We start from the raw sequence: 15,129 nt of genomic DNA on the forward strand, positions 1-15,129 counted from the left end.
TGAGGCAATACTGTGGTTGTGTGTTAAAAGTATCTAAGTACTGTGCAAACCTTATATAAATGGTTATTTTCAGGCCACTTCTTACAATGTATATATGCCTAATGATGCAGAACATGCCATTGAACACTACCAGACTTTTAAAAGAACTGAGCTTTTATATTGATTCTTTTCTTTTTCTCAGTAATGTGAATGTTGGGATTAAGTTATTATAATATTCTGGTCTGGGGTTTTGTGTTTTTTTTTCCAGACCAGACAAAAACCACTTTGCATGTAACATCACTAGATGATGCAGAATGTCTCCGATCTAAAGAGCTCCTTTCGACCCCGAACAGTCACACTTCTTCTAATTCAAAGTCCACCCGCAACATCCCTCGAAGACATACAGTAGGTGGCCCTCGCAGTTCCAAAGAAATACTGGGAATGCAAACCTCGGAAATGGACAGGAAGAGAGAGGCTTTTCTTGAGCACCTGAAACAGAAATATCCCCACCATGCTACAGCAATAATGGGACACCAGGAGAGGCTGAGAGATCAGGTATGAAACTCAAATTCGTATCTTGCTTTTTGTTAAACAGCCCTGATAGCTTCTACAAAGTTCAGTGTTGCCTCATTGCAAAAGGTGAGAATGTGACAAAGCATTAAACAGGGGTTTTTGTTTTTTAAAAAGCATAAGATTCAGTTGCTCCCTTGGAATTCAAAGGAACAGTAATAAAAATTAAGCTATTCAATATTACCTTGGAATTGTTTGTTGAAACTGACATTTTTGAAGAGCTTTTAAATTTTTTTGCATATACACGGAGAAAGGGATGAAGGTGAGACTCTTGATCTTAGTATATGGGTCTCCATCTACTTTTCACAGCTGAAGGGAAAATATGGAACAGCTGTTAACTTCTGTTACACTTTCAGTATTGGCACCATTGCCCGGGAGAAAAGAAAATATCCGTAGAGTGTGTCTGTATGCCTTAGCTGGCTCTGTTACGCTTTCATTTGCTTTCTTTTCTATTTCTGAGTCTTTTAATACAAACAGAATGAACTTATCCACAGGTATCTGCCTCCTCCAAGCTGTTTTGACATCCACATCGGTCTGTCAGCAGTGTATCTTAAGGTGGTTTGCTTTTTGCCTGTCTCCAATTGCTTTTCAGCAGCAAAAAGTAGATACAGGGTCAGAGGAGATATGACATGCTGATGTATTTCTCAGAGCAGGTGGAAGCCACCATCATGCTGACCTTCTGCATTCAGGGAATGCTGTGCAAGGATCTCATCACAGGGTAACTCCTGGCTTTGGGTGCAATGTTAGAGTTTAATCTCTTCGGCTTTACAGACAATCTATGTTCTATTCCATAATTCATTTTTTTTTCCAATCAAACAGCAGAATTTAGAGTTTGGGCTCAAAAAATCTTGTGCCTGTTATTCTCAGTTTTAAAATGATTGTCAGCAAACCTTTTCTAAAAGTTTAGGGTTTTTTTTTCCCTTAGTGTTGCATAGCTATTTCAACCCTAGCAGCAAATTCATTGTAAATAGGGAATAAAAACAGGTTGGCAAAATACTGTACTCTGCTATGGGAGTTCTTACTGAATTCCCAGTGTCTTTTGAAGTCTTCCAAACCTTTGGAGTTCTGACTATTGTTACAAGCTTAAAAAGACTGTAATTTGGTAACTCTCCCACCCCCCCCTCCAACTTCTCTTTGGCAGGGTCTCTGGAGATCCCAGGTGCTACTGCTGCCTCAAAACACAACAAAATTGCTGCAAGACTTTAGCTCTAATGAGGATGATCTATTTATTATTTTTAAATGCTTCCCTCCTTTCCTTTGAAAGACTTGATTTTTTAATTTATTTTTTTCCCCTCCCCACTTATCTCTTCTGTGAACTTTAGTGACTGTGTGGAATGTGCTGGGTGGTGGATAAAGATAGCATACAAATTAAATAAAGGGGGTGGGAGGGGGGTGAAATCCAAAGATTAGATCTTTTGGAGTCATGTAAATATTTAGTTCCAGTGTTGCAGACACGGCAAACCCAGTTTGAACAGCCTACAGCTTTACACCCTACACATTTTGTAATTTGAGCCTTTTCTGAAGGCAATAAATTACAGAAGGAATGTAGTAACTGTTCCTGCTATTTGTTTAAAATGTGTCATCCTTCCTAATTTATTGAGGGTAAAATTCATGTGAATGTCTCCTGCTTCTATTTTTTGATGATTAGACATATGTATAGTACATAATGAGCGTGAATTTTAAGAGAAAATAACTTAGAAATTACTATGAGAGTATCAAACTATCTTTCTTGAGAATGGGTAAGATTGAAGAAGCATAACTTAAAAACATGCAGAAATAAGTTATTTCAGTTTAGTTCAAATGTATCGACAGTCTGGCTTATCAGATGCAGGAACAGGTTATTGCAGCCATGGCATTACAGCTCCCAGGGCTCTTCCTTACCAGTTGTGTCTGCGTGTGCACACACGTGCCTGTGCGTTCTGTGTGTGCGTTTGTGTGTGGGTGTGTGTATATATGTATCTGTGCATATATATGATCTGTGTCTCTGTATCTACACGTGAAGGCATGTGTATACATTGGCATAGGTATGCGTGTATACATTTGTATGTGTACGTATAACGCAGGCTTGCTGAGCTGCTCCGTGAGTAAGGATGGAGTATCATTTTGCTTCAGAGGGTGCACATGTGCACACCCTCCTTTTTCCCCCTTGTATATATATGGTGTAGCAGTAGTGCAGAATGCAAACTATGTACAAATGTAGTAGGTATGTGTATGTAACGCACAGGTGTCACATAAAAAATGTGTAAGATGTGTAGGAAGACATGAATTACATTGTTACAATTTATTTCATAGGCTCCTTTCCTCCTTTCTTATTTTTCCTCTGCTTCAGTGTCTGGAAGGTGGCAACATTATACCTTGTGGGAATATCTCCACTGTGGGAGATCTTGGTGGCCAACGCAACATAATTTTCTAATCTCTGTGTCAAATGGTACAGCTGGAACATAAAATATCCCAAAATTTAGTGTCAGGAGATAGTCCCCTGGTATCACATCATTTGTCTTCCAGGTTGCTCCAAATCCTGTTAGGTCCATAGCCAACCAAAATGAGCCAGAAAATCAAGATTGGTTATTGTCTCTTTTTTTTGTGGACTTTCTTCTCTTGTCCATTTTATCCAAGTACAGCAAACTGATATGTGATTTCCAGCAAATAGACATTAAGAAAAAGAATATGTGATGTTGTCAGAACATACTGTATCACCTTCACCAGCAGGGTCAGCTCTGAATGTTGTCCATATCTTCCACTACATATTAATGGTTTCCTCCAGGCTTCATTTATTCAGATAAATCCCTCCCTGGATGTGCCTCCTGAGGACCTGTTTCTATTCTTGATAACCTGCCACAAATCAGGAGTAGAGTCATGGCCAGGTAAAATGCCAGTGGGGATTACTGATGGTTAACTAACGTGGTGACCTGAAACCTCCCAGCTGTGCACACAGATCATCCCTCCTCCACCCCGCAGGTTTGTTACCCTGTTTGTGATATCTTATTCTAGAAAGGAAAGCTTGCAGACACAGGGGCTGTCTTTATTTGCACAAAGGCCTTGGGATATTGCTGCAAGGCAGATAGCCTGCAGTTGAGCTGCTCTGCATGGTAAACTGGGGTATGAGTTTGCAGCAGTTGTGGGGGTGCAGGTGTGTACCCCAAAAAGCCCACAGGGAAACACAGCACCCCATGGCTACAACTCCATGACCCACAGCCCACCTGCTCATCCCCACGCTGCAGTTTGTTCTCCTTGCAGGAAAAGCCCACAAGCGGAGCATCAGAGGCCCCTCCGCCTGGAAGGCTGGAAAGCTGGGGAACAAAATCCTTTTTTATAGGTAATGCAAGTTTCTGCAGGAGCTCTGGATACCCTCCCTCTGCCAGGGCTGTCTCGTCTGTCTGCGTTAATGAAAGCAAGGCGCTAACGTAATCCCCAGGAAAGTTAGAAAGAAAAAAAGAGAAAGGAAGGAGAAAAACAGCCTTGGTCTTCTGAAGTTTGAGATGGTGTGAATCATCTGCTGCTGAGCTCATGGCAGGATGCAGTCACCCTCTTCGGTGGGGCTGAGTCTGGTCAGCAGCAAAGGAAAGAGCAGGAACAAGTATAAAAGCTGGGCCAGAGGCTGAGAGGATGAAAAAGAGTTTGCAATTAAAAGGTTAAAAAGCTAACCTGGCCATGGGAGGGGGGTAATCCCTGCTGTGAACCTGTTTTACAAGTCACCTCGCAAAAAAAAAAAAACAACCCAACCTTTCTGAGGGGCAGAGAGCAAAAATGAGTATGTAGAAGTTTTTCAGAGCCGGAGCTTTTGAGCATGCCTTTAGAAAATGAGCTGGAAGAGGTTTGCCTCAGACGCCTTTTGTTGTTTGACTAGAAAATGCACTGGGAGTTGTGGAAGGGTCGGCAACAGCTCTAGCATTTCAGCCAGTGCTCTATGAAGCAAACAAAATTAGATTTCTACCAATTTAAAAAAAAGCAAAACCAAACCCACCTTTCTGGTGCCTGCACAAGGCTGAGTGCATAGAAAATGGTGGTTGAGGGTTTTTTGTTATGTTCAGTTAGGTCTGAACATGACAGGTAACTCTGGCATCTGGGCAGGTGTGGTTAAGGTTACCATGGAGATCCATGATGTCATGCTCGATAGAGCATGTCAAGACAGCTAATCTAACATGTAGATGTTCAAAAAGTCCCATAGGCCAGAACTAAGCTTTATGCAAATAACAAAGTTACGCTGCAGAAGGGCAAAAGAAAATACGGCAGAGATATGGCGTGCGCTTTACCTGGCAGCTTGAAAGGATTATTACTGGCTTCATCATAAATTAAAACTTTTGGAACTAAAGGAAGAGGATTTCAGACGGTCTCTGGCCTCACGCGTGGAATCTCACATTTCGGTAAATAAGCCTCTTTCACTCTCTGCCCTCGCTGTAAAAAAATGCTTTGAAATCGTGGAGTTTGCTTCACCACGTTGTTCTTCCTGGCAGCGGGGCCGAGTCAATAAAGCAAGTTTTCTGGCATTCCCTTTTCTCTTTCAAAAACGAGTTCTTTATTGAATAACTGAGAATTCAGAATTATTTGAAAGAGATTGTAATGTAGTATGTTGATTATATGAATCATGCTACAAAAATGTCCTAGGTAGTGTTTTGGAGCAGAAACTAAGAATGGAGACACTGTATTTATTTGTAGATTATTGCCAGATGTCTCTCCTGTAACTGTTAAAATAGAACCCTAAAATTGCAACAGCATTTATTCCAGTGTTTGATATCTGCAAAAATACCGAGGCTTTTTTTTTTTTTTTCTAATGAATGGTAGTATCAGTTGGATAAAGAGACTTTGAGTATATGCTTTGACATCGCAAGGTAACACTGGGACACTTCTTAGATTTTTTTTTTTAATTGGGTAAAAGCACCTTAGTAGTCCAGCAAAAGAAATACTATTAGGACTTTGGGGTTTTAGGTATAAACAAAAGGGGATATTTTTACTCCTTCTGGAGAGACAGTAAAATCTCCGGGTTCTTAGTTGCAACCACTTTTGTGCTTATATCGGTCAGGATAGATCAAGTAAACATCAGGACGAAAGGGATGGCCCCCCGCTGGCACTGCTGTGATCCGATAACCGGGAGTGGGTTTGGGGCCACAAAGTTTAGTCGGTTCAAGTCGCTTAGATGAAAAGGGTTAGATCTGGGTGGGAAGGGGTGGGGGCTTGCGGCAGTTAAGGTCTGGGCTTAAAAGGTGAAAAGAGAAAAATCGTAGGTTCTGCCTAAAGACATCTGAGAAACGTAAACTTGAGAGGAACTTCAATTCAGTGTAAAGCCTCCAGTAGGATTTAGGGAATGACAATGCTGCAGAATGTGGTAAGCACAATATATAATTCAGGTGAAAACAACCACAACAGTGTATAAAGAATTTCTGATGTTCTGCACTGCTTGATCAGGCAAGGATAAATAAACTTTTTTTAACATGTATTGATTATTAAAGTGAATGGATTTAAAAGGAATACAAAGTGAAGAAATCACTAACTAATTTTTCTTGCTCATAGTTCTTTTGTTTTTACAGTCCTAGTTATATCTTGAACCTAAGCCTGCAGTTGGAATGTTATAGTATTAATTTCTATTTAACCTTTCAATTTAATCAAAGCCTGACTGTTAATTATTTGGTACTAGAATATGTACAAATGACAACATGTCAAATGAACTAGCACATTTTGCATTCATTACACTGTTGATGGTTGATACCACAGAATCGGGCAGGGAGACATTGGTTTAGTGTTATCGTGTGAAAGTTTTTCTGGTCTATGCCAGTTATAAAACAGAGTTTAAAAATTACATTTGATTTTAAAATGTGCACAGCATCTGTGATGAATGTGATTTTAATCTGGATATATGTTGCTGCAGATTTTTCAAGTTGAGAAAACCCATTTTGTTGAATTACTACTTGGTTGGCATGCTTCTGTATGTAATGTGTCATCAAAAAATGCCTATTTTTATCTGAGAGGTCAGCAGCTTACAGCTAGAACTTGCTGTTTTGTCAGCATAGGCCGTAGGTACTTGTTCAGGGGAAAAAAAGTTTCAGAAGTTGTTTCAGGAGATTTCTGCGAGTTCCTGTCTGCTCCGATGGGTACCAAATGAGACGGCGATTCCCCCTGATCCCTGGGGAGTTTTGTAAACCCAGCAGAGCATGTCTGGGAAGGCAGGGGGGACAGACCCTTTGCAGCACCTACAGTGCTGCTGTACATTAAGGGTAGCTGCCTTCATGCTGCGTTGTTAAAAGCACCTAAGTTAAACTAAGAAACTGAACCTACTAAAAATGATTACAGACTTAAATCGCTGCTGGAATCCGAGCCCTTAGCTTTTGTTTATGGAAGGACATGAGATGACATGTCCATTTGTTTTAAGTTGAAACATGCTCTTTAGCCCCCAGATAATGCTGTGATTGCGAGATATTTATAAATAGCTGGATAGATAAATGAACAAAGCAGCTAGATCGTTAGCAAAGTGAAGTGGATTTACTTTGTATTGGCTATAAGTGAAAATGTTGAGGAGGAAGAAGAATGTAGACTGTGGAAAAAGGTAGTAGAATGTCTCAGTGAAAAGTCTCTCGGTTTTGCCCTTTAAAAAAGGACGGCCACATATTAAGGTACATATTAAACTACTAGCCCTAAGGTATCTCTGGAAGTAAGTGGAGTTTAACCAGAGTGATAATACATGGTTTGAGAAATGCAAATTTCTTCATTTATATCTATCAGTTAAAAGTAATTTTTAAAAGCTGTTCTTTTGAAAAAGCAAACAAAACAGAGCTGCAGAAAGGCTAATAAAGCAACTCCTTTTCTTTCACCTTCCCTGCCCCCACGCAAACCACACAGCCTTGCAGTTACTTTGCCCCAACAGGATCAGTAACTTTTCTTCTGTGGCAACGCCTCTGCATTTTAAGTAGCCTGTATTGTTTGTAAGTCAGAAGTCCCAGGTGGTCGTTATATCTGTACCTTTGTTCATGTGATTTTGTATGTATATTTTTTTAACCTGATTCTATGACAAAGTATTTTTAGAATGCTTTGTATTCTGCTGACTGAATAAATGATCGTAGTAGTCTTGTTTCAGTACAATAAAGAACCTAGGACTTTGCTATCCCTTAAAGCAGAGTTCAGGCAGCTATATTCAAGAGAGTTGCCCATGGAAACCTCTCCTAGTTACTCTAGACACACACCTGACATTCCTCAGGTTTCAGAAACTTAAAGATATCCTGAGGCATTTATAGATGTGTTTTTGTGTTTTTGCACATACTCAGTTTAATCCTGGAGCTTTTTGGGTTGCCTCTTTAGATGCCTACCAAAATCTCTGCTGAAGCAGTCAGCAGGCCCATCCATTTGGTGGATGGGTTCAGTTCTGGACTAACTCCTTCAGTGGAGGTGGAGAGGAGAGCCTGCATCCTGCACAGTGGCCTGGCAGTGACCACCCCTAGGCAGAGGCACCTCCTGTACCCTTCCGAGGGTGCCTGGTGCCCTCTTTCCTCTGGGGATGCTTGGAGGCATTTGGGATTGGAAAGCCGTACGTTTTCCCTCTTGAAGTTGAGCCACTGGGCAATGACGTGTCACAGGGTTCGGCCTTCATAGCCTTGTGGCTAGGCCCTCAAGCCAGCTGCTGCATGAACCTTGTCGCAGGACTGCAAAATTAACAACCTCTCTTTGTGCTCTTCCTGAGCTACAAGTACCTCATGCTCTTCTCAGCAGCAAAGCTTCAGGAGTCCATGATGGAAAGCGCTGTCCCCATGTTGCTGTAGGCTTGTTACCAAGGTCCTCTGCCCAGACATTGAGACGTGGCGGTTGGACATCCTTCAGGCTTAAGCAACCAGAAAGCTGAATCATCTCCTCCTCTACAAATCCTGCAGAAGTAGACTGGTGTATGAAGGATGCTTTGTCACTGCTTCCTCTTCCAACTCTAATTTTAAACCAAAGCATCTCAGGTGGCTGTGCATCATGCCCAGCTCAGGGGTGAACAGCATGGTAGATGTCCTAAGAGCACTGTCAGTGACCCCGAAGTTCATTTCAAGCCCCTTATTCACCCATGAAAGCACAAGAAGTTTGTGACAAAAGTTAAAATGAAGCCCTGGTCCACAGACACCTTTGGCTGTGTTGTTTTTATGCAGGTGTTCTCCCTCATCTGTAGTTCTGGTGGTGTGTTTATAGAAGGTGTGAGGATTGCTTGTTGGCAGATGAAAAGGAGCATCACAGAGATGCGAAGGTGTTAGGTGAGGGTAACACAGACCATGCTGGTGGAAGAGCTGAATTACAGTGTAGCTTCCCTGGTCATTAGTCAGGGGTTCCTTCTGTAGCCTGTGATTAGCCTCAATATTTGTGACTATTTGCTGTGTCTCAAGATCATTTCCTTGCCAATTTTTGAGAATGTGCTTTGGTTGTTCTCTCTTCAGCTGCATAGTCCTGGTAGCTTTCCACTGGGAACTTTTTTGTCGTCTTTGCACATTGTCACTTGGGAGGGGAGCACATATTTAGCAAAGTAAAAGCACCTCTGGACCATTTCTGCTGCATTACAGCATTTTTTCAGTTGATTTTCTAACAAAGGCTGATAGCATGAAACTCACCTGATTAAGTGGCCTGGTTTAACCATAATCCCTAGGATGATGTAAATCCTTTCTGGGCTTAAATAAGGGAACAAGAGTAAATAAGACAAGCAAATCTCTTGTGACCATATATTCCAATTTCCTTTCTCCTCAAATGAGTTGAGTACACTAGGAGAAACAGTGCTATTGTTAAAGCTGCAGCCAACTTCTGTAACTGACAGCAGTAGCTGGGATGTGTCTTCAATGTTCACCCTATTGCTGTGTCAGTTCACTAAACTCAGAATCTGGTGAAATTAAATGTTGACACATCAAGCCAAAGAAGGGAATTTTGGCTGGATGAGATTGCGTTTTTAAGGGTTCTTTTTTGTCTTTGTGGGGTTTTTTTAGGTCTTTATTTTACCTTTTGTACTGCTGCATTTTTGTCTTTTGTGTTGTGGACTGTAGTGATTCTATTCATTCACCAGGAGGTCGGTGCCCTAGTAAACACTGAATGTTGTCATTTGTTTAAGTTTAGGAAAGGTTTTAACTGGCTGATTAACACGCTATCATAGGTGTATTTCACTTTAAAAAAAAAACAACCGGAAATCCCCCCCCCCCAAAAAAAAACCCCCTCAAACTAAAAATCAAAATTAGTTGTTTAAGAAAGGAATAGAGAAGCTATTCTCTTAGGTTATGTTCAAAGTCCAGATAGACTAATAATGTATTTTTCACCATGGTTTCTTAAGGACTTTCTAACAACCAATCAGAAAGTTGGATGTTGTGCTGATTACAGATTATTTTGGTTTATATCTTGAGATTTATTTTATGTTCCAAAATTATGCTCTTGTTAGTTGTAAGACTGGGTCTTCTTGATATTTGCATGAGTGTCCAGTTCTGTTTTGGATTGCTAAACTCTTGACTATGCTCGTGTCTCATGACTCTAAATTCCAGAGCTCAACTAAGTTTTAGGAATATTTTGGCCTCTAAGGGGTTTACATTTCTTACATATACACTTCATAGACTGTCTCCATGATCTTGCATTGATTTAATTCAAAATAGAAAAAGTAATTGCAATTCAATTTCAATCCAAATTAAGTATTTTTTCAGTCTGGAAGGAGATGTCTATCTTCAAGGAAGGAAGAGGGCAGCAAGACAAAGTAGTAAACAGTGAAAAATCAGTGTTAAAACATTTTTTAGATTTGAAAGAAGTTGAATATGATTTTAAATTTTACTTTATATATTCACTTCCAGATACACTTATTGCCAGATGAATAAGCAGTGGCTTTTCCAATTTGCACCTCTTTTGTGGGTATGTGGGTGTCTAAAGTCTGGAAACAGACCTGCTGTCAATGTCTATGTATGAGCTTTGGGCTTTCTTCCACTGCACTTTGAAAGCATAATTTTAGCTGCATTTTTTAATTTGTAGCCCTATTTTTAGTAACACAAAACACCATACATCAGACTGTTGTAATTAGTAAAAAATTACTCACAGAAGGAACAAATATTTGACTTTGATTAGAATAAGTAAGAAGAAATGTCACTTATTTCCCATTGCCTGAATAAACAAGTTATTGAATGACTTTGGTTGCTTGCTTTAAATAACAGTAAATATTTTTTAGAAGGAAGAACAACTATTTAGCATAACATAAAAGCATTAATTTTAAAATGTACATGTTGCATAAACACTTCCATTAAAAATGTGTACCTGAAAACCTAGGACATTTGTAAAATTTCCTATAAATCTTAAAAAACTGTTCTATTTCATATATTTTTACAGAGAAAATATAATTTCAGTAATTTCTAGATCTAGGTTGTATTTTTCAGTAAAAATCTTTAAAAAAACTGAAACCTCCAGAACCTCACAGATGCTGTGTGGTAATTTCAGTCTCATTATGCATAGCATTCATTCTTTGGTCTTTTTTTAAAAAAAGCTATTTCAAATTAAAATTACATAATAGATTTGTATTTAAAAGACAATATTATATCAACATCTACTACTCAGGGATGTGGGTATTCCCTCAGTATTCCTCTGCACTTAGACAGGAATCACCGTGTTATTGGAGGTACTGTGATGTGGTAGTAACTACTGGCACTATTTTGGGGCTTTCTACTAAGAATCACTATTTTTTTTCCAATTGGTTTTCAGCTGCTAATCCAAGCTGCTATCTTTTTTTGGTCAATACTAAACATAGTGCTGGGGGGTACAGGCAGAATGGTGCCTTCTGCAAGCCCTGGGCATGCTCCAGCGTGGGTGAGTGCGATTGAGAAGGGTTTCTGTGCTACACAGCCTGGGGACTCTCTGTTTTACCACAGGGAACTAGTTGGTGTCTGTCACTGGAGAATTTAAATGAAAACATGTGATAGAAACAGCATCAAAAGCTTTCTGGAAGTCAGTGGAGAACTTCTCCCTTCTGAGTATTGCAAAAGGGTGGGTTGGGATGGGGCGAGGAGGCACAGATCACAAAATGTTTTTTTTGGCCCTCATGCCGCTGGTATTGATGTCAATAAAATGTTCCTGCTGACCGGAGTACAGTTGGCTCAGACCCCTAGCAGGTTGTCTGACCAACATGCTCTTCCTCTGACATCAGATGCCAGCATTTACTTTCTGGCTCATGTGTACTTCCCTTTTATTTTATTTTTACCGAGTGTTTTCCGCACCGGACGCAGTGGCAGGCGCCTTCCCCTGCCCGCAGGCCCTGCAGGCACCTGCTGCTCCCCAGCACGCCGGGATCTCACGGCTCCCTGGCACCCGGCAGCTGACGGGCGCTGCTGCGAAGGCAGGATCCCAGCCGCAGTTCCCTAATCTGGCCCTGAACAACTGGGTTAATCCGGTACCCAGCTCTGGACCCTGCTGCGAGTAGGAATCAGGTTTCTTCCCCAGCCGATGAATAGCTTTCCGTAATGCAGTCCCATTGCAGAGACCAAGTATGATTCTTGGTTGCTGCTGTAGCTCAACTCTGTGAGAGATTTCACCATGGCATTAAGCATCTTGTCTGTCTTTGATCGTGCCTTTTGCATGTCTTTTTACTGTGCATGTTTACCTTCTTTTATTGCTAAATCGGGACCTCCTGGTCGCGGGTTGTAATCCTGTCACAAAAGGGTAGTCCTAGCCCATGTGCAAATGTGTATTTGTTCAATCCCCGCCCGTATGCAAGCATGCAACCATGAGAAACCAGTATTTTTTATATATGAGTCAGTCATACACCCGGATGTGTAACAAATTTCAGATCAGATGAGGCTCTATTGCATATGCACACCTATAGAAATCTGCAGCGGGAGGAAGAGGGACTCGTGCTGCTCCTGGTTCTGTCACACCGTGCTGGCAGCAGTCTGCTACTGAGGGAATGGATTTTGAGGAGGAGGTAGCCACTCGTGGTCCTGTGGCACAACCACGAAGAAAAAGGAACCTCTCAGGCCTTTGCTGCTCTTCTAGAGCCTCTTCTGCCAGCCAGGTACAGCTCTGATGAAGAGCCAGGGCTTGCGTCTGTGGGGCTTGTGTAAGAGTTAGTCGATAGTTTTGGGTTTTTTTTTTTTCCCTAAAGACTACTCTCTGGAAGAAGGAATGACCTGGAATGTTCGTTATTGTTATCCTGTCATCTATACAAATTTCTAGGTTTATTTTGCAAGGCACAAAAAACTTTAGGCTACCACAGTAGTTATATGCTCCTGAGAGGGACACAGGCAGTCTGCAGTTGAAAGGCTTCCCTTGAACCACTGTAAAATACAAATTGACTTAATCTCATGGTTTCAAAATTTGTCATATGCTGTCCAAAAACCAAGATGCTTTTTTCTCTAATTATAGTGACTGTTTATATCTAAGGGTTAATCTAATTATTGGAAGTCTTCCAGGACTCCAGAGTAACTGCTAGTTTGTGGGGCTCTTCTGAATTGAAGGGGTTAGAAAACAGTAGGTTCCTACTCCAAAGATACTTGGACAGCGAAGATGAGCGAGCTACTTTTTATCCCATATCTTCTTTTGCTTCTGCTGTAATGTTTTGGGTTTGAGAGATCTTTCCTTCTACTGTGACAGCAGGTTTTGCTTTGTTTTAAAGACACTGTAAACTCCCAAGTTCAGTCTTGTTTCTCTATGACTTAAACCTGTCTCTGAGACATTATTTTGCTAAGAATAGTTCACTTTAAGGTATGTTAGATTTTTTGGTGACTGTGTTATATAGGCAAAGCCAGCTTGGAATTTAAGGACTTTTTTAATAGTTTGTAAAAGGAGAACTGGGGAAATTAAAGAAAAAAAGTTAACATGTACTCAAACAGGTATTTGTGAGTTACTTCTCACATTGGGTTGGTTTATTTTTAATGCAGTTTTGTGGATTTCTCACAATGCCTATTAGCAGTGTATTGCTAGAGGGAGAAGGAGTTGGGGTTTCTGTGATATATCACAGCTATGTGGGTTTGGTTGTATGGTTGTAGAAACTGGGGCAAATGATTCTGAATTGATACTAAAAAGATTTGCTGTTTAAGGTGATCACTTTCTGTGACGACTTTTTTTCCTAAGGAGGTGCATAACCTTTAGCTGAGATTTACTTGCTGTGAAGCATTTTAAACACACCAGACTAAAACTAATGCGGGATAAAACCTACAGATGTATTGAGTCGCCTGGCAAAACAAAAGCGGCTTAGATAACCATTCAGTAGCTTATTGTGGTAAGATAAATATGGAATTCTAGGTATTTTCTACAATAAAAGAACTTATGTGTTCTTTTGATCTGTGCTTTCTGCTGCCGCTTGTCAGACTTCCCTGGATACTGCCAAAATGTCTACGCTTTGTCATCGTCTTTTCTTTATTTTTAATTTTAGGGTCACACTATTAGAGCTTGAGAGCAGAATAGCTTTTCTAACTTCTAACTCCCTCTGAAAAAAGCAGTCAGACAAAAGTTATCAAGCCTTTCAAGTGAGGGTTGTCTAGCCAGTGCTGCTTTGTTTTTGGCTTATCTTCCCTGTGGTTTGAAAACTTTCTTGAATGTCTGGGTTCTGTGATCTTTCAGAGGTCCTTTAAAAATGCAGTCATCGTTTCAAAATGTTCACTCTGCTTTCAAATAGTTTCAGTGGAGATGAGGGTGATGAGCTAGTTTTACTTGCCTGGATGTATGGTGAGGAGCTGTGTTTGGAAACATAAGCTTACATATTGTTTTACTGCTTGCTTAACTAAAACAGCCAGCCTGATTTTGTACCGGTATCTCTGCCAGCCCACAAAATAACCAGCACTCACATTCAGCAAAGTAGCTGAGTCTGGTGGTGCCCTCTTCAATAGGCAGATTTAAGTTATTTTATCTCAAATGTAAGAGAGGGAAAGTTAATTAGGAGTTATGTGGGGAAGAAAAGCCTTGTTTAGCCATGGAAAATATCTTGCCTTTGAAATCGAAGGCTGATAGTTTAGGAGCCTTTTCTGATTGCAGGTAGCACGTCTTGAGTCAGTTCTAGGTGTGTTGGGTATTGCACTTAAGAGCAGAACCATAAAAATCTTTTTGAAAACTAATGACTGGCACAGATGGTGGCGTTATCAATGTATTGTGATACTGTGCTCAACAAAAACACTCAGTTTGTCTTTTACATGACTAGACCAACTTGGTTCACAAACATAGGGAGAATTTCCCATTTTCTTGTTGATAACTGAGACAGGTAAACAGTTGTAACCATCGCTCTGCTATTTGATCATTTGGAAATTCGGGCACCAAGAAACATTGCAAAGAACAAGTCTGCCCAGCCTCACAGCCCCTGCATGCGGTATCTCTTATCTCTCCTGTCACTTTGTTCTCATCTAAGAGGAGGATCAGCCAGTTGTTACTCATCTAAGCCCCTGCTTCAGACACATATTATTTGTGATGCTCAAATATCTCCCATGGAAGTGAAGTTGCTTGTCAGCAACAAAATAAAGACACCCTTTCCCCCCTTGCCTCTCCTGAAAGCTCCATGGAAATACATGACAAGACAGGTGGTGTGTAATAACCAACCTCATCCCATTGGAAGGCCTCAGTAAGTAGGAATAGACAAACATCAGACTGCACCATCCCAGGGAGATGTTTGGGTTAACTATTGTTCATTGT

The 15,129-nt window shown here is 40.7% G+C and overlaps 1 protein-coding gene across 1 annotated transcript in view; it reads left to right on the plus strand.

Moving 5' to 3' along the window:
* The first annotated feature begins 405 nt into the window (after positions 1–405).
* Positions 406–15,129, plus strand: part of KIAA1217 — a 176,749-nt gene continuing 162,025 nt past the window's right edge. The window contains exon 1 of the mRNA XM_084280491.1: positions 406–534. Coding sequence (XP_084136617.1) covers positions 421–534 — 114 coding nt within the window. The 5' untranslated portion in view covers positions 406–420. The remainder of the gene's footprint in view (positions 535–15,129) is intronic.

The sequence above is a fragment of the Gallinula chloropus genome (genome assembly GCF_964237585.1).
Source record: "Gallinula chloropus genome assembly, chromosome: 2".
Classification (NCBI taxonomy): Eukaryota; Metazoa; Chordata; class Aves; order Gruiformes; family Rallidae; genus Gallinula; species Gallinula chloropus.